This window comes from Coloeus monedula (assembly GCF_965178545.1).
Source record: "Coloeus monedula genome assembly, chromosome: 9".
NCBI classification, from domain to species: Eukaryota; Metazoa; Chordata; class Aves; order Passeriformes; family Corvidae; genus Coloeus; species Coloeus monedula.
Genome location: NC_138789.1, coordinates 25,965,898 through 25,989,904, shown reverse-complemented (window position 1 = coordinate 25,989,904; position 24,007 = coordinate 25,965,898). Strand labels below are relative to the sequence as shown.

The following is a 24,007-nucleotide window of genomic DNA, read 5'->3' as shown; positions in this document are numbered from 1 at the left end:
GAGCTTCCCATAACAAGCACATACTGTTTGCTACAGCAATCAGGAAATTGTGTGATTCTGGCTATAGCAGGACTGTTTGCCCCTCCACTGCTACCCTGACACTCTGTGTTTATATAAACTTTGCATTTATGTGCAGAACAAAGTCTATTTTTCTCCTCTCTGTGTTCATTCCTGTTCAGTGGACTGATGTGTCAGCCAGCAGGGCTCAACAGATACATTTAATCCAGGAGACTGAGATACAGTATGTTTATTCTTAACTTCTGATAGCCTAAGAACTACAAGAACGAGAGATGCAGTATCCATTTGCTATGATCCAAGACAACCATTTTTAGGAAGAAAAAAGTAGAATAAGCAATCAATGCTAACACTACATTAGTTCCAAATATATTTTTTTTCAGTTATGGCAGCTTAACTATTTATTGTTCATCCGGCCCACTTTTAATCTGATCAAGTTAAAGGTCACATATTAAAGTTTAAGGACTGTTATTTCATCAAAACCGAAGGAAGTTATAAAAAAACCCCATGAAACCACAGTTTCACTGCAGGACTTGTGTGATATCTTCATAATCTGCATCATTTGTAGAAAAGGGATAATGCATCTCAGTTTGCTTACAAGCTAGGAGATCACTTTGAAGTCTGCATATTCCTAACTGCAAACAAAATATAGCACTTTTAACAGGTTATAAATAAACTGGTTTTCAAGCATAGAGCCAGCCCAACAATAACAATACACTATTGAAAAGACCTAAGGCAATGAATTCCATCTCCAATGGAAAAAAAAAAAAAAAGAAAAAGAACTGTGCAAACAAGCTTAAAACTATTTCTTTGTGCCAGTGTTATAAAATGTAGATTTCAATAAAGCCTTGACCCAAATGCCAGGACTTGTGAAAAGAATCAGAACAGAACTGGTTACTTTATTTAGGAAAAAAAATACTCTTATCTTGCTGCTAATAAAATTGGATACACGCAGTTTTAACATTTACAGTTGCTGTAACACTTTACACAATTCCTATATATGGGTGTAAGAACAAACATTAAAAGACAATGGTGGGTCAAGGCTTTACATTAAAAATAACAACCTACTTTTCTATAGTCTCTAAAATACTATGTTTTCCAATATTTGCAGCCATTCAGGAATATTTTTTTATTTATTTATTAGGAAATGTATACTTTGTGCATGATCTTAATTCCTAATTCCTGGCTCTTTGGGCTGAATGACAAAAGGATCAAACCCATTGAAGTGGATGGTCTCCTTGAAGGTTCAGTAGAGAAACCCTGGCTCAGTTAGTCTCATATGATGAAAGCAGTGCTGCATCCACTGGCTCCATGCAGGATGGACAGGTAAAGGATCTCATCAACCAGTCATCTATACAGTCCAGGTGGTAAATGTGCATGCACGGCAGAAATCGGATAGGGTCCCCATAAACAAAGTCCATCATACAAATGACACATCTGGGGGGGAAAAATAAAATATTTAAGCTGATGTTACCAAACTGGAAATGAAAACCAGTAATATCTATTTCTGGATGCTTTTAGTATTTGTAGATACTGTGAGGGGTATCCTTGCATAAGATAAAGGAAAGAGCCTCAGAATCATAGAGTGGTTTGGGTTGGAAGCGACCTTAGAGCCCGTGGAGTTCCAACCCCCTACCGTGGGCAGGGATGGCACTCACCACATCAGCCTTCTGCAGGGCTTTATTTTCTTTTAGAAAACTACATGAAATTACAGTCCCTGAAAATAAGGCAAACCCGGGATGATAAGGTCAGGTATCCCAGGGCAGCATCACAAACCAAGGCAACAGCCACATCCCTTCCATTCAGTCCCTGGGACTTACTCTCGGATCTTCTTCTCGGAGCCGTCTCTGCCGGGGTCATAGACTCCTTTGGGAAGGTGCTGGATGAGGCCGATCCGCTGCGCTATCCGGATCTGCTCCTCTTCCGTCAGCTGCGTGGCCAGGCGAGTCTGGCTCGGCGTGGGGTGATACACAGGAACAGGCACCTGCTCCTAAAATCAAAATATTTCCATTAAAAACCACCTCCGAGGCTTTCCTAGCCTTCCACAGCACAGTACAATTCACAGTCCTACAAATATTTGTACGAACTCCCACTCCTACTTTGCAATTTTGGGGCTATAATTATACTGAGAATAAGAACTGAGGGCAGTATTTGAGCAAGGAGCTGTTCATGGTGGTTCTCTGCAAAAGCTTTTGATCTCCAGGAATTGTTCATACAGGAGACACATGGACAAGAAACTCCACATGCCAGCAGGCAAATAAACCTTACAGGCACCTAGGAAAGTGCTAAGGTACAGAACTGAGCAATGTAAGGACTGAGGAAGAGCCCCCAGTATCTGCACCTGAAAGTAGATTCTATGATTTTTTCTTTTATTTTTTACATTTAGGAAGAATTCTTTGGCAAGATGAGGATGCTGCCTACTCTCAAAAGTTTTAGAGAGGAAGGTTTTACTTATTCTGTAGTAACTAAAATTTATGTGAACTGTTTTGGGCCACACAAGCTTAAATCCAGAACTGTAGATTTAATTCTCATGTGTTAAAAGAGTGTCACCTGGATAATACAGACAACAGCTTAAGTAAGTAACCCAAGTTTTATGTTTCTTCTCATATACTAATATGACTTTACAAGTTCTCCCAAGCTGGATTCAACTATTGATATGTTTGAGGTATATATTTTGAAAAAAAATATAGGCAACATACAGCTATTGCGTAGTCCTTCCTCGACCACATTATCAGAAGCTTCTTTTGAATATTAATGAACTTTAGATCAGATATTTTCACTAACATGGTATTTCATTGACTTGCTTTTAAAGCATTTTTTGGTACATAAATACCAATTTTGAACAGGATACACTATTAGGCCAGTAGCCATAAATCTGCTGTTAACAGGGAGGCAATTTCTTGCAAGAGGCCCATTTTAATGGTTCTTCTTAAACAGCAGAAAAACAATCAACATATAGATGAGTCTGAAAATAAACCTGCTGCATCAGATACACAATGCACCGAATCATCTGTTTGGCAAATGCCAAATTTGCTGTTTCAGAGGACACTGGTACAAGCTGAGCCAGCCGAGGGCAGGTGTGTGCAGCTGAGGCAGCACAGGTCACCTCCCACATGTAACATTGCATTTGTCAAACCCAATAAAGCCCTTCTCCTTTCATTGCCAGGAATCACAGCAAGTGGACAGCCAGCCAGGACTCCTGGAAGGCCAGGAGAAAGCTGTCCCAGGAGTGAGCAGCCTCTTGCTGGTGCCACCCAGCAGCAGAAGCCCTTGCTTGTGAGAAATGCTAATTACAGATAAAAGTCTGCCTGGCAATTCTTCATTGAACACAGTGCCTGCCACTGGCAATTCAGCTGTGGGGTAAAATTCACAGTCATCTCTTAATTTAGCTACATGAGGATTTCCCCCTCTGATTTCCTGGCAGAACTCAGAGGAATTATGAGAAGGTTCAAAAGACAGAACGCCAGGGGTTCTCCAAGTGATTAATTTCCTGACTACTCTGAACTATATTTCACAGAATCACAGAATTCTTTTGGATCAGCTGCCTTTTAGTGTTTTAAATTATCTAAAGTATTCTCTAATCATCATCTGGAGAGAGAAAAGCACCGGCTGAACCTAGGACTGGCCTGTCAGATATAACAGTATTCCGAAAGTGCAGCCTGTGGTGCCAGCAAAATAAAGCATTTTCCCCTGACAAATGCTGCAGACCCTCTGCACTGAACACGTCAGCTCAAAGCAGAGCCTGGTCCTGGTTTTATGTTTCAAGAACTTAACACCACAAACTATCAGTAAATTTTTTTTTTCTCAGGGCTTTGCTGTACTTCTTTGAACAGGTTATTAAAGCAATAGCAGAAGACATTACTGCTACCTCCTTTACTTGTTACACAGACGTAGAGAACACTCTCTCAGGAGAGAGATCCTCCTTCACATCTAGGAAAAAAAGAGGAACAGTACAACAAACCACAGGCACAGCACAGGTTGGTGCCTACATGGGCAGGAGGAGGGGAGGAAACTGTACTTAATACAGCTCCCCTGGCCTAAGCCACAGCTCCAAGTGATAATGCAGAAATTTGATGAAGGGCAAAAACAGGACAAAAGATCCAAGAAATCCTCAAAATGTCTGAAAGTAGCAATGAAAACTGACAGTGAATATCTGTAACAGAAGAATGCCAAACTGATCATCTCAGCAAAAATGATACAGCAAAAGGAAACCATTAAGTAAGAATCTGCTGTGAGTTAGAACAGTCACATCTGGACAACTCTGAAGTGAGCAACAGTCACACAGTGCCCAACCAACAACTGCCTTGGTTAAGTTTTGGACAGGAAATTAACACAACTTTTAAACCTGTGATAGGCCAGACAAGAATGAAACTTCATTCTGTTGTTCTAATCTTTTACAGGCACTTGTGCGTGACCACTGAGGGACCCTGTAGCTGGGGAAGCCACTTGTGCGTTATTGCAGTGCCCCTCTCCCCTGGGTGTCACCTTCCCTGCAGAGGGGCTGGAGGGACCCCCGGCTCCCTTCTCGTGCCAAACACACCAATGCTTTCCCGACTGCCAGCGCTGGATGGAAGCTCCTCCCTTTGGCATCCCGTCTCAGGTTCCCTCCCGGCACAGCCACCCCCCCGACGTGTCTGACACAGCCCATTAAGGCAGGAATTTATAGTCACCAGCTGGGGGCTTCTACAATTTCACATTCTAGACAAGAACCTCTTGTCAGAGGAGTAACTGGGTGAAAATGGTGGTGTCTTTCACCACGACGTCCTCACGCTCGTGAATGCAGAGAGCTGGGGTTGGTGTGGCCGTTGTGAAAAATGCATAACAAATTACTGTAAATGAACCACAGAGACCACTCGATACCCAGGCACTGAACATGCTGCCTTGGTGGCACTTTGATCTCCCCCCCACTGCTATTAAAAGCCTGCCCAAACGGAGCCCTGTACATGAATATACCAGGGAAATGAAGAACACAGCCACACACGTTGCAGTGTCACACTATAGGGTACATTGACACTGACGCTTTCAAACCAGCCCTCTCCCCTCCAACAGGTGAAAAAAAAAGGTGTTCATACCTGTATGATTTCAGAACTATTTTAAACTCTTTATTAATGAGAATCTGAGGGCCCAGACTTCTCCGACTGCGAAGTGACATCCCCAGGTCCTTCAAAAGACCCTGAGTGGAGCAGGGCTCCTGCCCCCCTGGCAGCCCCTTGGGCACACACCCAGCTGGCCCCGCTCGTAGCCACGTGGCAGCTGCAGCCCTGGGTTTCTCCACTACCCAGTATCTGCAGCAGTTTCGGGAGTTAAGCTCACCCAACAATAATTCCAAGCCGCCTTTTAGGACGGAGTGCAGCCCTCCCTGTGTGGGTTTATCACCCCTTTGCAAATCCTTCACAGTTTATAAAAGCTGCTTTCACTGACCAAGGTCCTGCTCGCTCCAGGGTGGGTGTTCAGGGGTAATGACTCAAGACTGCACTCAGCTCACGTTTCTAGCCAGGGGCCCCCTGACTTGTGTGTATATAAAAAAGATTGTATTACCCAAGTAATTATTATTTTATTCCAAAGACGAGCATGAATTTATTGCTCTGGTGTCTCACATTTCTCTTATCGACCATGGAAAATGTTTTTGCAGACAAAATTACAAAATACTGAACTTCTAGCCAAAGTCTGTGTTATTTATCATTTGACAAAGATGTAAGGCACTTCAAACTAAGATGAAATTTCACGCTCACTCTATTACTATGTGCAAAAGCCCCTAAAAAGGGCCAAAACAAATAATCAAATCCACATATTACTGTCAGGCAATGAAATAAAAATCACTTTCTGGCACTTAATTTGCTTTAGTCAATTATTTTTTTTCCCCATAAGAATTCAATAATGATGAAACACCTCAGATGGCCATAATCCTGGAGATACACAACTTTCTCTGTTCACAAAGTTAGTGGTATCAGCAGAAGTTTCCCTGACTTTCTGTGCGCAGAAATCATTCACTCCCAATGTTTATTCAGCCCTTAAAAACAGCAGCATTAATTCAGACTCAAGGACTACAGCAGGGTTTGTGTCTCCATCTAACCCCAGCTCCTCCCCCTTTGGGGGGAAAAAAATCATAGAGGGCATCCGGAGGTCTGCATTTCTCACTCCTAATGAAAATAAACATTTTCACACATGGCCTAAAAGGCCCAGAAACTTTCTACACACAGATTTCAAAGCACACTTTGGATTCTTGACTAGAAAAAGGAGGTTTCACCAAGCATGGTTTTTAGTTTGAAGTTTCCTCATCAGGGGAACTTACTTTAGTTACTTATGCTGCTGCAAATCTGCTTTTCTCTTGTTTTACAACCTTTTTGTCTTCATGCAAGTACCATGAATTTGTAATACTCTGAAAACAGGTCAGTGGTAGATCAGAAACTCTTAATCCCTGGATAAAGATTATTTTAAGATCCCTCTATACCACAGATCACCAGTATGTTATCAGGGCTTTTGCTTGTTTGTTGCTTTTATAATTGCACCAACATGCCCCAATTATCCTTTCAGGATGGTCAAAGGTGAGATGAATAATTCCTAACATCGAATAGTGCCAGAGGTTAAAGCCTCACTGCTGTCCCTGACATCCTGTCTACAGCCACCTACTGTCCTCTACTGATTGCTTTGCCCCCTTTCCATCTCTGAATTTTCCTCCTCACCTAATCCAGTGCTCTCTGTGTTTCACCCTGGGATATTAATTTGCATTTTATCACCAGATCAACAGTGTATCTGTTAATTCAGTCTGACAGAGGAGACAAACACCTCCCTAACTATGTTTATCCTACATCTTTTTTACACTTTTTAAATGCCAGTAGCTGTAGCGCTTACGCTCCTTGCGGTTGCTGCCTAATTAATTAATGCAAATATAACAGTTCCATTTGCATTTCCCCAGCTGTTCCCACAGCTCTGTTCTGAAACCCCTTTGACTTGCAAAGGTCCTGCCTGGAACAGGGTGTCTGAAGGCAGCTGCCCTGGTTCACACACACCAGCCCCCACCACTGCAGCCCCAGCAGCCCCATTGCAGCACTCATCACCCCTACACACAGCTCAGCCTTGCTGCTCCCCGCCTTTCTCACCTCTAAGAAGAGCGGAGAGCCCAAATAACTCACCTAAATATGAAAAAGCTCAGTTTATAAATGTAAAGTCAGAAGGTGAGAAAAAAAATTATGCTCTTTGAGGTCTTTTTCAAAAATTCCTGCTGAATTTGATGACATTTTCTCTTCTCACCACTTTATTACTCATAAGGAACTTGCTAGGATGATGGTCCAGGGACCTCTTCTGTGAATGTCATTCTGATCAGGGTGAAGAAATTCAAACTTCATCCATATGTGAATACACATTCTGAAATAATATCCTCCCCCAAGACACATTAATGTAAAACCACGCACCATTATAATGTGCATTATACAACAACTACAGCTTACTTTAATAATCCTTAGAATATTACAAGCAGCCTGCCAACTATAAAAGCCTTTTTCTGCCATACAGAACAGTCAATTTATAAAGGTGAATAGCAGTTGCTATAAAACATCATGTAATGAAATTGTTACCCAATTTTTTTGTATTTCTGCTGCTAAGTAGTCACTCAGTGTGAATAACTGCAACAGCTGAGCACTTAAGCTTTCTGAAAGAAAAATCCCCTCCTCTCCCCTCTCCCTTTTGGAGGGGACATCTGGGACAGACAGATCAGATACCTGTACCCATACATTTCCCATCATGGTGCTCCTAAGGAAAGATTACTAAGAAATCTGGCATTGTAGGAATTGGGCACTGTACATATGATTGGTAATTAACATAACAACAGAGTGAAGAACCAGTCTGCACCAGAGGAGAGGAACCTGCAGGATCTGTGCTGTGCTTCTCCAGCTGTTGACTCCAGTTAAGAAGCAACACTTGTTTTGAGTAATGGATCACACTTCAGAGAGAGGTGTTTTTTGGTGAAAGCCACGGTGGTTCTGCAGAGATGGCACAGCCTCATTCACACTGCAACCAAAACTGTAAAACTGTCCTGTGCATACTTCACAATTGTTCCACTAAAATTACTGGCAAATAAATGTATCCAAGGAGTTGGAAAAGAGTAGCAGCCATGAAAGAGAGTGAGTGACTCCTGGCTGCTGACTCTAAAATATCACCTGTCCCCTGAGCTCAGCTTTGCTACCAAAAATAGGGCTGGGGCAGAGAGAGAGGAGATACAAAGCAGATGTATCCTGCCTGCTGCTTTCCTAGACAGTGACAAGGGCTGTGAGAAAAGGCCTTTCAAGTTTTGTCCCTGCACTGTCACACAAACCCAAAAAGACTACCAACTTACTGCCGAGACAAACAGTTGGCAGTGCCCTTTCAGCTTGACCAGAGCAAACCCAGCCTTACCTGGCAGATGGAAATCACCTGCGGCTCTGTAGAGTCACCTGCTCTGAAATTTGATTAACCATCAAGGCAAACCTAAATACAAAAGACTAGCAAGAAGGAGTTGTAGGGAAAAAGCTGTAATTAAAAAGCAGTAATTAATCCCTGGAAGCACAATCTCCTGACACAGCCAGTTTTTACATTTCCAGGCTGCACAGCAGGTTTCTCTGACTCAAGGGCGTCAGCCTTGGGTACTGATGGTTCCACTTACTGAGTTCTTGTTCACCAGCCTTGTATCAGTTTTAGATGTCCTTGTTCCTTCCTCCAGAGATCCCACCAAACATCAGAGTGTGAATTTTTTCAGGAAAGTCAGTAACAGATATACCAACATGTCCCAGACCACTAAATTGCTCACCAGAGAATCGATTCCGTCCCTCCAGACAGCCTCACTGACAGCTCAACTTACAGCATCAGGCCACAAGCTGTGAGAGATAACAAAGCCCTCTTATTACAGCTCCTAGCATGTTTATTTTAATAGGCTTTTTTTATATTGAGAAGGAAAAGATTCATAAACAATTTATTAAAATTCATGCTTTTCTGTCAGGCTGCTGCAGTGAGAAAAGCCAGGAAAGAACAGTTGCACCTGAACATTAAATTAAGGATACTCAGGCACAAAAAGCAACCTCCTGAGAGTGGTACACCCCAGGGACTACAAAGCAAAGCAGCCAGGGAAGGAGAAAATCTACCAGAAGGTGCCAACAATCAATTCTGCAGCTGGTGGTAGAAGAACAGCACATGAATGTGGATCATCCTACCCCATAAGCAACCCCACATTTGTGTTACTGGTACATGGTCTCTCCCACTTATGTCAAGTAGTTCTTTGCAGAAACCCCTCCTTAGGCCTGACAAGAGCAGACAGTTATTACAGTGCTACGGCTACATTAAACACAGCACTTATGGTTCAAGTGAGATGGCTGCTGGAAAACTGAGAAGTTGATTTAACAGCAAATAAAAACCTGAAATTTTGGGGAAAAGAAAACAGTTCTGAGGTGGGAAAGGCTGAAAACAAGTATCTCAGACTGACTCCTCGGCTGAAAGGTAAAGTGAACCTACGGTGTGCCACCCACTTACTGCTGTGGAACTGCTGGGTAGCAGGAAGCAAAACCACAAAAGAACACCCCAAACAAAGGAGTGGAGTTAACATGGTTTTTGGAGGCTGCATTCAAGCACAAGAGACAGGGGAAGCTATGATGGAAAAGCTGACAGAACACGAGCAGTCCACACAGACATCGGGGAATCGTTCACACTTCCTTTAGACACATTTGCTTTCTGGAAAGGGTAAATATCAGTCAGTGCAACTTGTTTACAGTATAAATCGAAGGGGCAACAGCTAAAAAATGGTAGTATTGATCATCCTGGGGAACACATAGAGTCTGCAGGCAGCCATGACTCTCGCTGAGCCAGGCCCTGTGTGTAGCAGCAAACACGCTTTGCTCACACCCTGCCCCGCTCCCTGATGTCAGACATGTGGGATCTGTTCCAGACACTGTCCCCATGCACACCCCAAACCACCCCGAGGCTCTGACTCACCTCTGGGTACAAAAAGCTCACACGTGCTTCTGCCACCCGAGACATGAGCCTGGCCCAAACCTCCAGGCCCAAAGCTCCCGAAGCATTGCATCACTCTGACAAGTGCGTGCAAGTCCTCTGTATGAAGGGCTGGGTATGGATCACTGGACAGGCATTCCCGGGGAAGGATACAGGGATATAGGGGACTTCAGCTGGGCAGTGTAAGGCACTAAGGGTGAACAGCAGTGCACATTGTGCCCTGAACAGCTACTGAACCCACAGACTCAGTGCAACTGAGTAAGCACATGCAGTCCCTGCTTATGGTGCCATTTCAGGGAATTTGGGGATTAGGGCACAGCTGACTCCAGCTGGTCTAAAACAGCACTGCCTCAGGACTGTGGGTCCTGCCACTTCCCTTGCAATGGCTCCAAGGACACTGCTCTGACTGACTCTTCCCCTCATGGAAAGCAAACAAGCCATTGCCATTGCCAGTATGATCTCTACAGCTGCTGGGAAAGTTGGGAACAGACATGCAAAAGGAAAATGGGAGGAGTGCCCCTGTTGGGACTCAAGCCAATTGTGAAAACCTGACTCCAAATACTTAAAAAATAGCAAGAGTGCTAAAATGTATATTCTGGCAAGAATTAGGTCAGCTCGATGGCAATTCTAAGAACGAAACAGTCCTTCTGAGTACTTCAGAAACAATGTAGCAAAATTACAGAATCAGATCTAATTAGCAAGAGGACAGACTGGGGACAGGGGTCCAAGCCAGGGAGTAAACATGAAAATGCACATAAACTGAAGGCACGAGCAGTCAATCCATCAGGGGAGGAATGCTGAGGTATAAATACAGGCTGTACTTCAGTGTGTAAATAGACATGTATATGTGTGTATTTAAGTTTGCTAGTTTGAACTAATGAGAACATCATAACACATAGTAGAGAAATATTATGCAGAACTAGGAAAGTATTTTAGCAAAAGAGTGAGTAGGATATCAAAGGATCAGAAAAATCAAGTGACGAATGATCTCATCTCTAGGCCGAGCGTTACTGTTCAACACATGACAAGCACCCTCCTTGGGCAAAGAGGACTCTCCAGAATGCAGTTTAACAGCCTTGCCTAAAGCTCTTCTCCATAGACATCCAAAAGCATCCTATCAAGGAACATAGGTCCTCCTACATCAGGTTCCTAAAACAGGACTTAAATAGACACAACAGTCCCAGCTAGACTGAGAACATCACCCTTATATAAGGTCTCTGTGAGGTGTCAATTCAGTTTCAGAGAAGAGGTAACACAGGTAATGAAAACACAGGCACAGAAGCAGCAGCAGCTCCCTCAGATCATCTGCCCTTCATGCACTATCCTGGGCCATGACACAAACTGCTTTTTTGTAGCCACCCCGTTGTAAGCAAGCAGCAAAAAGAGGTGTGAAAGAGGACACAGTTGTTCTTTTTATAGAGATACAGTCTGTTACCTCACCAAAATACACAGAAAAGGCAACATAGGAGAGGGCTTCTGCAAACCTTGACAGGGACCTTCCCCTTACCGGGGCCCAGCTCATAAGGCCAAGCTGTGCCAGAGCCTGGGAAGATGGGCCAGCAGTGGGCTCCCCCAGCAAGGGAAGCCAAGCAGAAGCCTGATGAACATTTTTCCATCAGGACAGGCAGCAAACAGGGCCTCTGCAGAACAGGACTCTCACACACTGCAAACCTCTGCCACACCTGATGGAAGAATTTTCCACCACGCCTCACAGCAAACAGGGACTCAGGAGAGCGGGACTCTCATGCAGTACAAAGCTCTGCCACAGCATAAAGAAAGGAGAGAAAACAGATTGCTCTACCAAGGATAAATAACTTGGAGGAGAAAAGAGGCAGCAGTTCACATGCTACTGCAGAAGAGCTTCAAAAAGCAGATGGGGCTGGTGATGAGCTGGGTGTGTGTAACCACAGAGCAGGAAAACCTGCAGCAGAGAGACTGCTGGTGTGGGGCACCTGCTGGGAGACTGTGTCAGTGAGGCAGCCCATGACAGCAGGGTTTCTTCCAAAAGCCAGGAATCTGTGCTAGACTTCACTGCATCATAACTTTGTACTCAATTTGAAATATTTTAATTGCCTTTTTAACAAAGCCATCCTCAATTACGAATGTCTGCTCAAGTTGAAAGCTGCCACACCTTGGCAGTTTGATGGTACACTCATCTCCACAGGCCTTTTTATTTTCTTACTGGCATCTGAATTTCTAATGCAGAGTGGATACCCCTGAGATCCAGGTGTGTGACGAAGCCTCAACCCAGGCAGTGCAGCAAGACACTGTGCACAGGCAGCTAGAAGGCTTCCTGGGGGCAGTTAAAGGGTACATCAATGCTGCATTTTGTAACAGCATAACCACAGCTTTTTTTAAAGCATGTTTCTGCATCAGCCTGCTGGAAAGCCACAGACAGATGAAGCCTCACACACACCTGCCGTGCACCTCAAACACAGTCCAAGTCTCTGTGCGCTGCTGTCCCGGTGTCACTGGTGAGAGGGCTTGGTGAGGGTGTCCTTACCAACCACCCAGCCAACAGCTCCTCTTCTCCACCAAATCCTGGGAAACTGACTGGGGTTTTCTGTGATTTCATTCACATCTTGAGGCTGGAACTGGAGTTCAAATCGGGGCTGCCAGCAGCACCCTGAAATGCTGGGCTGTGCACAAGAAGTTCCAGTGCAGCCCGGGGCGCTCTGTAGTGCGGACACTGACACTTCTCCAGGCGCCCACTTGCTGCCATTGCCCACTTCAGGGAGAATGAGCACACACAAAAAATGTGACCTATTTGTTTAGCGTCATTTGATAATAACATTAATTATTTCATCTCTGAGTTAATAAGAAGCAGCTGTAAATAGCCAGAGGCACCAAGTCAGGCTATCAGCTCATCTCAGCCAGTCATTTATTAATCTTAAAGGAACGTCCCAGGCATTACATGAATATTTCTAAATCTCTTGGTTTGTTGGGGTTTTTTTTTCAAGCAGTTCTCCATTTATAAGCAAGTAATGACTGCATGAATATCAAGGCACACAAAAGCTTGACAGAGCTCCACTTCTTGATGCAGTATTAGCAGTGAACACAAGGGCAATGTTTCTATTTTTTCCAGTTAAGTCTTGTCCTCGCAAGCAGTGACTCTGCGTTTTCAGCTCGCAGGGCACAAATCCAAGTGTGATCTCATGCAACTGTCAAACCTCTTCTAACAGAAAAAAGGCCTGTGCCAAGAACAGGTAGAGAAATCATAAATAGCTCTCTCAGGAGGTGGTTATACAAGTGAAATATTTCCAGAACACTTTTTTTGTACTATTTTAAAGTTTTAAATGCACAGAGACAGTTCAATGGGCACCTGGTCATCTCTTTAATGTGTTACCAGACAACATGGGTTCATTTCACTGCTATGTATGAAATGCGCAGCCAGTTGCTGGTGCAAGCAGGACAAATTGCAAATATTCAGCTTCACAGATAAATAAGGTACAACATCCACCACTAACTGTACATGCAAATACCTGGCTAATCAGCCTTCTCAATCTATGGTGTAGTGGGGTTTTTTATACTCATCTTTGGATCTTGCCTGTGCTGGTTTCACACCAAAAATACCCATGTTCGTTTCAGCACAGGTGCTTTCGGAGTAGGTGGTTTGAAGGGGGAAGTGAAGCAGTTCCAAGGTTTTGCAAGGGTGAGGGGGGAGATGGGCAGCACAGAGCCCAACCCAGCCTCTCCCATTTCATCTTGTTCAGCTCCAATGGGATGAAGAAAAACCTCTATTTTTGCAGGCCATTCCCCTGCTTACACTCACTGTCATCGAAGACAGAGCTTTGTTTACATTGAAACTGCCTTTCTGAAGGAAAACTTGAAGTTCCCACAATGGATTCATCCTGCTGTCTGCACGGATCAGTAAAATCTACCAATGTCTCCACTACTGCCCCAGTAGCACACTCAGTAAGGATTTCAAACACTACCAGGGACATGGCACTTGAGCACCTACTTAAGTACTTGCCTGAATTATGGCTCAGGCTGCCACAAAATCTCAGAAGAACAGAAAACTGTTTGAGAGGAGGGACATGAAAACAGAGAGGTCATTTTTCTGAATATGGACTGACTGGTTGGAAGACAAAGCCCCATTTCACCCTGACACACTCGCATGAAGGCAGCTGCAAAGCCTGGAGATGTCCAGCCTCAGCTCATCCACACACAAGAACCCATCTTTCAGGTTGCGTGCAGAACGCCAGAAACCCTGACCGCTAAATACAGTGATACTCAGGAGGCAGTTTTACAGGTGGAGTTGAGAAAGTCTCATGGAAATACAAAGTTTATCTGTACAAATTACTAATTTACCAAGAACATTTACACACACATACAAGGATACAGCTCAGGTCCTGCACTGAAGTGTAACTCCACCACTCTAGGTGAGGTGCACGCTACTTTTGATGCTTCCCCTGAGTCAGAAATGAGAGCCCAATGTCACTAACATTAAGCTACCAACACACTCAGGCTTTATGAAAACATAAAGAAACACTTGTACTCACTGTATTCTCCTGCGTTAATGTTTAGGGTGGAATAACCATGTCCTGCTGCAACCTACACGCTCACTAAAATAAGTTTTGTCAGTTTATACATACACAGACAAACTGCAGTCATGACAAAACACCAGAAGGAAGTAATAGTGAGCTTTTTTGGAGGTAAAAAAAAATACACACAGCCCCAGCAGGACAGCTATCAAGAAAACCTGTGAATTCTTTACGTTTAATTTATGACATTTAGTCTAGACATCTAGTCTTGTTACCTTGGCAGTCATTAGGGTGTAACTACAGAGGTAACTGTAATACCTAGATAAGCTCCAAAAAAAAAAGAACCAGCCTCTTGCTCAGACTATAAATGACTAAAGAAATATTTTAGTTATCTTTCTAGACTCTTTAGCTCGCCCTTTGATCCCCGAATGGAGACCTCTCCGAGAGGCAGTGGGTGCAGCAGAGTAACTTGGGAAGCAGAGGGCATTTAGTGCCACTCCTGCAAGTGTACAGGACTAAACTCACTTTGTCTCCTTACGAACGGCTGCAGTTAAGTGAAGTCGGCGAATGTGCTTCCCTGGGAACACCAAAAGGTTTGCTGAACCAAATGGGCAAGGTAACAAGATGAACCTGAATTCCTGTCTTTATTTGGGATACCACCTTTCTTATGGATGAATCTCCAGTGCAGTAAAGACATGAGTAGAAATTACTGCAGCGAACAATTTTTTGTTCATTTGTTGTTTTGAATCACACAGTAGAAATAAACTGATCCTGCTGGGAGATGGGCAGTTCTGTGTTCTTCCTTGGGGGCATGAAAAGGCTGGGCATGGCCTTCTCTGCAAACTTTGGCAAAAAGGAGCCCAATGTTCATCAAATGAAGTCTGCTGTACACCACAAGCAAGCACCCTGAAGAGCAATTTCAGACTAGAAATCAGGTTAAAAAAATTTTCTTTGCTCTGCTGAAGCTTTATACCGAAATTAGCCTTGAAATAACTTACAGGCCTGGTTCTAATTTTTTTATGTCATTCCATGTAGTGCTGCACTCCTGGTGAGGTCTTCATTCACGTTATGGAAGGGTTTACCCCAGTGAGAGACGACAACAGCCAGCAGCACGTGAAAAATGCTTGCCCCAAGGAGCTGCACATTCTGCAGATTTGGAGTAAGTATTGTCTCTAACTTCTGAATCCACAAGCCAAATTCACTGCAAGATTCTGAGAGGTCAGTCAACGCTCCCTCCATCACTTAACACACGCCCTATTTTAATATTTTCTTTTTTTACTGTTGTTTTTTGTTTGGTTTCACTGACTATAGATGAGACATTTTGTTTTTCAGGAAAACCAAGTTGCTTGAATATCATATCCTCTAATAAACAAAATAAAAATAGAAGCGTTAGCCCAGAAAAACAAAGGCTGAAAGGGATATAGGATCTCTAAATAAATCAGGAGTGTAAACATCAGAGAAACAACTAAAGACCTACTTGGTAGAAGAATAACAAGTGCAACTTTGCCATAAATAATCTAGGATTGTGAAATCAGCTTCTTGAGCCTTGGTTCTTGGTTGATCAAAAGAGGCTCCTGTAGGGGTAACAGGGCAAAGCTTGACCAGTGTCTTTCAAAATCATCCATGGTCTGCAGAAAATATACTTCACTGAGTATATACAAAATTATCCATATATCCCCTTATCCAGACACCAGAAAACAGTCCAATTCACACACTTGTTAATATGCAATTTTCAAACTGTACTGTAAACAGTTGTTATCCAAATTGATACAATCTCTGATGCAGTGTAAGAACTAGCAATAATGCTTGTCATGTTTAACTCAAAGCTAATTTAAATAAAATACAGAAGATAATGCTCATTAAATCCAAGCCTCATTTTGTTGAAGCCAAGTCTGCAAACACTGTCATGCCCACTTGGAAGTTTAAGACAGTAACAAAACAGAAGCTTTAAATGTGAGAAAAGAAATTTTTGGACAAAATAATTTTCCATTAGGAATTCTGGTTTGATCTCGGGGAGGGTTTTGATAGCCCACTGGTGGAAGATACCTACAGTGGAGCACAAATGTTCTTGGCCAAACCCTTTCTCCTGCAGCACAGTCTACAGGCAGAAGCAGGAATGAAGGCAGGGCTGAATGAAAGACCTTTATAAAGTTTATTCTGCTGGCCATATGCTAGCTGGAAAGTTCCACTTGTGTTGCTTGAGTAGCACCAGGCAGCTGCACCACTGGTGAGGATTTGGCCCATGGCAAGCAAAATGTGAGGTCATCAGTGACAAGTGTACATGAGATTAGTGCAGTCTATGCCAATCTGCAGGAACTTTAGTGCTGGTAACCACTTTTCATTAGGATTTAAAATAATATTTATCTTACTTTAGTTTGCTGTATTACTTAAGTCTTTCTAAGGCAGAAAGGGCACTAGCTATTACTCTAATTTAAATAGTTATATTCTGTCCAGCTGAAATGCATAACTGTATTCAAACTGAAACCTGGCCAGCATATTCTGTGAAATAATCCAAGGAAATCTTAGTGGTCTCATTCAGAAAACAATTTCTACAGCTTTGCAGTGCCCCACAGCCCCAGCAATGTGGAATATGACCAACAAGGAAGGGTGTCCCCTCTGCCCCAGCAGCCCATCTCCTGAAGCTTTGGGGTTTTTTTTGGTAGGTCTCCAAGCTGAAAACTAAGCCTGACCCAACATAGTCAATAGGGTACATTGTACAGCAAAAAAGCTGTAAAGATGGCATTTACTGCTCGTGTTCAGCATTCCTGGTTCTGAATTCAGCTGAACAGAAAGGTTCTAAGCAAGGGGATTGAGCTATGCAAGAGCACAGTGTTATCCCAGCAAGGAGAAGAATTGGTAATGCTGCATAAGTGGATGCAGGAAGAAGCAGGAAGATTTGCTTCTCAAATTTATTTTCTGAAACAGGATTTTGTTCCTTAGTTTGCCTTAAGTAAGACTGGCTACAACAGGAAGCCAGTGGCCTCCTCTGACAGACACCAAACTAGAGTAAGGAGTCACAACATATACAACAGGACAGTCAAACTCAGGCAGCCAGCCTAGCTCCTGCTCTTGCATACTTATATAATTTCTTAATTCGAAACATTTTAGACAACAGGGAGGTTGTTTCATTAAAAGCCACAGACACCGGCAGTCTTCACATACATATGCACAAAGGTAATCACTCCTAACAGCAGTGGCAAAGCTTGCCAAGCAATGTTCAGGCTTTGGAAACCATCCACAGAGTCATAACTGGAAGGTTTGTGTGAGGAAGGAGGCAGAGCAGCACCCACAACACAGATCAATGATGTTACTGTGGTCAGTTGTATCCCAAGGGACATCAGAGTCTGTTGCACAATATGAACAGGCTGTCAAAGTCTTCAGACACTCCTGCACTTACCAAGTCTACTCATGAACTGTTAGGTAACACTAATGAAGCTTTTTTAACAAGAAAAATAGCAAAGAAAAGGACTCAAGCACCTTTAAAGACGGTTGTGGTAGGCAAAGTTAGATTATTTCTTCTTTTTTTCTGGTTTTGGGTTTGTTTCTTCTTTAAATCAGAAAGATCACATTTAAGAAATAAATGTCCACATTAGAGATTTGTCCTGAAGCAGTAAAATCCCTTCAACTGAAATCACCACCCTGCTGAAGTTAGAAATAGCACCTTTAGAATGCATTTCATGCACAGACCATTCCCAAATGCACTCACTGCCCAAACCAGTATAAGATACTCATCCTGTGCATGCTCTGGTATCCAGTTAAATCCAAGTATAGCCCTAATTTCAACGTGGAAAAGCCAAAACTTCTCTAATACTTGGAAGTAATAGCACATATCTAATACCTGACACATGTAGACCTTTCCACAGATGTCGCTGAGTAAAATGCAATCTGTAGGTGCTGATAAATCCAATCTCCACCAGGAATTCAGTTCATTTCACTAATCTGACAGGAGGAAGAATAAGACAACCCATTTCAGACAACTGAATGGTATGAGCTGCCCCACCAAGCACCTGAGCCACCATGGAGTGACTGCAGAGAACATGGCTCCAGGTAGAAAACAGGAGGGAAAAGTGAAGCAATCCCTTTTTGGCAGCAGTGGATGGTTAGATCAGACCTCCTTGTCCCAGAAACATCTACACACATGATGCTGAGTATGAGGCACATCACATTTTTGCCTGGTTTCAGCCAGTGGTCTGCTGAACTCAGAGACAGCCCCCAAGCCTCTCCTTGGGCCTTGGCTGTGTTCATTCCTGAGCTGGGCCTGTTGAAGTCATTATTTTTAAGTGCTGGAACAGGATCCTGCCATCAAGTTAAATGAACACAGATGCTGCTTTCTCCACATGCCAGAGGTGTACACAGCCACCCCAGGAGCACTGATGGGTTCCACCAACACGGGCCTGGTGAAGGCCCCAGGACAGGAGTATTTGGTGTCCTTAGGCAGTGACACTTTCTTTAGGGACTTGGAAAATACCCTTTTCTCCCCAGAAAGGCTGCAGAAGTCCAAACCACTCAAGTTGCTGATGCACTCAGATAAACTCTCCTGTATCTAAAAAAAAGCCTTATACTGACAAAAGGATGGGCAGATTTCCCTCAGCCTACAGTACACTTCACTGTTTGACTCAGCACCCTGAGGTGGAAACACTTGCCGGATCCCTCAACACCAACAGCCTGTTTGGTAGCATCTGTTATGTACTTGTTACTACCATTTTCCCAGTTTTTGCTCTCCAATAAAAACATCACCGTGCCAACAGCGCTGCTCGGAGGAGTCTCCATCTGCGTGATCTGACCAAAGAACACACTGACCGCAGGATATCACATTCTGAGTCCTGTGCAGAAACTCTTGCTGGCACAAAGGCAGGATCCAATTCACTCCTTAACAGAGCTAGTTGGTCACTTTTCAGCTGCAGCACATTGAGGAGACAGAGACATGAAGTTCTGTGTTACAGCTGGAAGTTGGGAAGTCTGGCCTTCACCAGGCTGGAATCTGGCTAGTGACATATGCATAAGATAGACCCCCCAAAAAAGGAGGGATAAAACTTTTCTACCTTTCCTACCTCAGCCTAAAACTATAGCTCTTTTCTCCTTCAGTTCATCAGCTCAGAGTAAATGACAGCTACATAAAGACACTTCAGGAGACACTATATATAGGGTGACATGAACTCTTCCCCAGGAAGCTCTAGATCTAGGTCATCTTGCTTCTTCTGGGAGGCAGGAAAAACCAGGTTACTCATTGAACAAGAATACAGTTTCTAGAGGAAATAAAAGATTACTTGGAGCATGAAATTTTGTGTGGATAATATTTTTTTGTTTCCTAAAGGACTTTTAAAAACAAAATTTGCCATTAAACGCTGTCTCTGAATACCTGGCTCCGTCTACTTTAAGCTGAGAAGCCCACTATATTTACAGAAGGAATGGGCATTCTTTGGTAAACTTACTTTCAGTAGTTTAGCCACACAGTAAAATAAATACAACTTCAGGTCTCAGAAATTTCAAGGAGTTTGTCTCTATTCAGATATAAAGTAAAATCCCTCCCTGCACCTCATTTGTGATTCTTACAGATGACTGGAATGATTACACACAACCCAGCACAGCTCCAGGCAAGCTATCATATGAATCCACTCTCATGGATTAAGTACCACACTCCCATTTCCAGTCGAGGGCAGGGTGGGAGAATAACCAAGCGTCTCAACTCAGGTTTGGGCCAAAGGCCACCCATCTAACTCAGCCCAGCCACTGGGGGTACCTGGCCAGCTCAGCCACTGCAGCATCCTGCAGGTGCCATTAGCTGAAGAGGTGTGCCTGGGAGATTGGGGCAGGAGGAGTCTTCTCAGCTCGGCACAGACCTTAGTGCAACACTACCTATGCAGTGCTTCTCACCAGCTTCCAATCAGCAGATCCCTAAAAACTGCCAAGTAGAGGTGTGGGCCTGTATTTCAGTTCAGTGACTACGGAGGGGATTTCATTGGCTCTTGTGAGCACAGTCAAAACAGCCCACAGAGCCCCAGAGAGCCAGGAACTGAGAGGTGAAAAAGCACTAACCAAGAAAAGAATTAACAGTTAATTTAAAGTAAGTATTTTTGCTTGAATTTTAAAACTTATTCTGTTCCCTTCCAAGAAGGGTAATACACTTTCAAGGACACCATTCTCCACGGGACAATCCACAACTGCCTCAAGGTCTCCAAATATATAGATGCAACATTAAAGAACTCTGTGAAGCAGACACTAAAGCAATGTGTTTGTCATATTTCATAAGCTAAACTGAAGATACATGGATGCAACTGCAATACAAATCATAATATTTAAACAGAAAACAACCAAGGGAAATCCCAAAACATCAGAAACTGGCAACGGCAATTAAACAAGTACTACTACAGAGCATAAAATAAAGACTACAGATGTTAAAATATTAATTTCAGTGTCTTAACTAAATCTGAATTTAGAGCATTAGTTTGCTGAGCCTTTTATGTATTTTCCACTGAATACAGCAGTTCACTGCTTTTTGTTAAGCAACAGTACAGACCAAACCAGTTTAGCAGTTTGGTACGTCTGCAGCCAAGCAATACTTGCTACTCATTTGTTCAAAACCTGAGAGCAATCTCTTCTCCTTCTGAACTTTAAATAAAATTCATGTATTCAGGCAAAATAAATACTGGTCTTAATCTATATTACAAAATTATACAATGTCTGAATTAAAGATTTCAACAACTGTGTTAATAAAACACTGTGATTAACGTTTAGTGCACAGAACAAGCTCTGTATCTGGCTTTAATTACAGTGATGAATAAAAGTCAGACACAGGCATCGTCCCAGAGTATTCATGCATTATACTGTCCCATAGATACTGAAATAATGGAATCTGATGCACTTTGATCTCTTAGATAAGCCTCCCACAGCTCTGAAACAGAAAGGGCAAGAGCACCCAACCTCATCCAATTCTGCAATGTTCGCACACTGAGTCGTAAGAGATTTGTATCCCCCACTAACAGGATACAGCTTATGGGAATAAATACAGAGAAATATTGCTCCATTTCCTTCTGGCTGGAGCTTGTACACAAATTATCTGGAGAGCCACAGAGAGTGAAAGTGGTGAGGACTACAGGGACACCTTACAGTCTCCACAGAGCTATATATCCTTGGACAGTAGTTATAATATATTTGTGGGATATATTCTAGTCTGATTTTTCTTCTGAAGAAGTTTTGCCATGACAAAGATTAGAAACTGGCAGCATGTGGTAGATGTAATGGTTCTAATCATGGCTGCAGGATAGTCGATTCCTTGCTTTTGTCCAAACCAGCATAGACTGACTCATTTTTTGCTTACAACGGGATAGTCAAGCAGCTTCATTAAATTTTATTAGTCATAAACCAGGCATTTCCTTGATGCTTCTAGGACCTCTCTTAGCAGTCCAAACTCAACTGGCAAGTGGGCTAGCTACAATCCCAAGCTCTGGGAAACTCAGCACTGTGAGCCAGCTGAGACTTGTCTTTGACTGAGGATGAAGTTGTCCCTGCACGTGCATTTGGCCTTGGAGTACAGGGCACTACATGCAAGGACTGCTCCTGAACCATGCCTCTAGAAATACAAATTGCTTCATCTGAGCAAAAATCAGATGAGAGGAGATGGAGGCCACTCCAGTGTCCAAAAATACAACCAAGGGAAACAGGTTTCAGTATTGCAAGGATAATAGTCTGCACATTCATCACTGCATGCTGGGGCTAAGGGAGGAACTGAATTTCCTGAGTCACGGTTTCTCTCACCCTTCCAACAGTTTCACTCCTCCCCTGGGCACCTCAGGTCTACATCATCCCTCAACTAAACCAGTGGCTAAAAACAGAGGGAGGATGAGAAGGCTCAAAAATCAGCCTGGCCTTTGATAGAGGGTACGCGTGTGTGCAAATGTGTACAGAGCATGCGAGAGCGTTGTGGTGGATCAGCAGAAATGCCCAGTGCAATAACCCAGCTGGTTGTGATTCGGCTGACGCAACTGCGGTTGAAAGGATGGTTCTTTTATCTCCTCCTCCAGTTGCCGCACGCATCTGCTCTTTGTCCGTGTCACCGTGTGTGGATCCTGGCCCAGCAGCTTTTATGCCACCAGCATTCTGACTTTCTTCTTCACTGATGAGAAACAGAGTGGTTGGCAGATTCCTATGGAGGGGCTGGTAAATAAAATAATCACTCTCTGTAACTGTTTGGTCTCTTGGAAATTGTTTCATTAGTTCATAGGAAAGTCATAGTTGATTTGCTTTAGTCCATTCCACAGATCATTATCTCCTCAAAACATAAAAGTAGTTTATTTTTTGCGGGTCAGAAACTGACTCCAGATGTACAGCCAGCAACAGCTGATCACAGCACTGAACCTGAGGTACATATGAGAAACAGAAGAGCTTCCTAAATCCATGGTGGTCCTAGATTTTTAGGGAGGGCGGTATTGCACGTTTGGGTTGGCTTGTCCAAAAGAATGCGCAATCTTCCAGCATAGCAGAGATTCATCACCCTGATTAGGCACGATTTCTTATTACCATCTCCACAGCCTCTTCATTCCTACTAATCAAGCATCTGGAATGCAGGCTGCCAAATAAACGCTGAACTATCAGATTCCAAAACAGATTTTAGGAGACTTATCTACTGCCTTAAACAGATCTTCTGATAAAGCTCCCTCTCTACAGCATCAGGTTTGTCATAAATTTCTGCAGAGGTTCCTTTTGTAATAGAGGAACACTATTTTATTAAAATCAAATTACCATTGAACACTTTACAAACATGAATTAAATTACTGAGCATGCCTACACTAAAGATAAACTTTATTACTCCTTTACTCCTCATTTTACAGTGAAGAAACTAAAGCACAGACCAGTTAAGTGGTTTGCTAAAGTTACAAACAGAACAGAAGACATTAAATAAGGATGATGATAGCTTATCCTAGGGCTGCTAGAGTTGGGTTTTTTGGTAGATTTTGTTTTGTTTAGTCTTGGGGCTGGGAGTTTTTTTTGTTGAAGTGCAGTTTTACCCAACAACAAGTTACACAACTCTAGCTCTGCTGGCACAGGCTGCTGCTATGGCTGTCCCCCAAGAGACAGGCAGAACAAGGCAGCATCTTCTACAAAAACACATCCTACCTTCAGGGAGCAAGACACATCTTTGCTTCTGAGACCTTTGAAATGTCAGAGCCAATTTTTCTTGTGGTCTAAACAGAGATCGAAGCTTGCTTTGCCTTTCAGAGTCAAGAGATTGGTGACTCTTCAGCTTTTTCCCTTGAAAAGGTTTTATTCTTACTCAACCACAACATCCCTAAAAACCTGCTCATTTTGTAATTCTTTAGTCTCTGAGGAACTGTTTCATTAGCTCATAGAAAAGTCATGGCTGATTTGCTTGAGTCTATTCCACAGACTATTACTTCTCCAAAATACAAATACATTTCTCTTTGTGCATATGGGGAAGCAGAAACAAGGACAAGCACAATGATTAGAAGACACAAGTCTGCCACAAGCAAGAGGTGTTATTTTTAGTTTCTTCGCCTTACATTCTGCAGCTAGTT

General features: G+C 43.1%; 1 protein-coding gene across 1 annotated transcript in view; it reads right to left on the bottom strand.

Moving 5' to 3' along the window:
- Positions 1 to 232: 232 nt before the first annotated feature.
- RNF11 (ring finger protein 11) overlaps positions 233 to 24,007 on the bottom strand; it is a 30,559-nt gene continuing 6,784 nt past the window's right edge. The window contains exons 2-3 of the mRNA XM_082286821.1: positions 1,836 to 2,005; positions 233 to 1,452 (exon numbers count right to left, since the gene is read on the bottom strand). Of these exons, the coding sequence (XP_082142947.1) occupies positions 1,281 to 1,452; positions 1,836 to 2,005 (342 nt within the window). The 3' untranslated portion in view covers positions 233 to 1,280. The remainder of the gene's footprint in view (positions 1,453 to 1,835; positions 2,006 to 24,007) is intronic.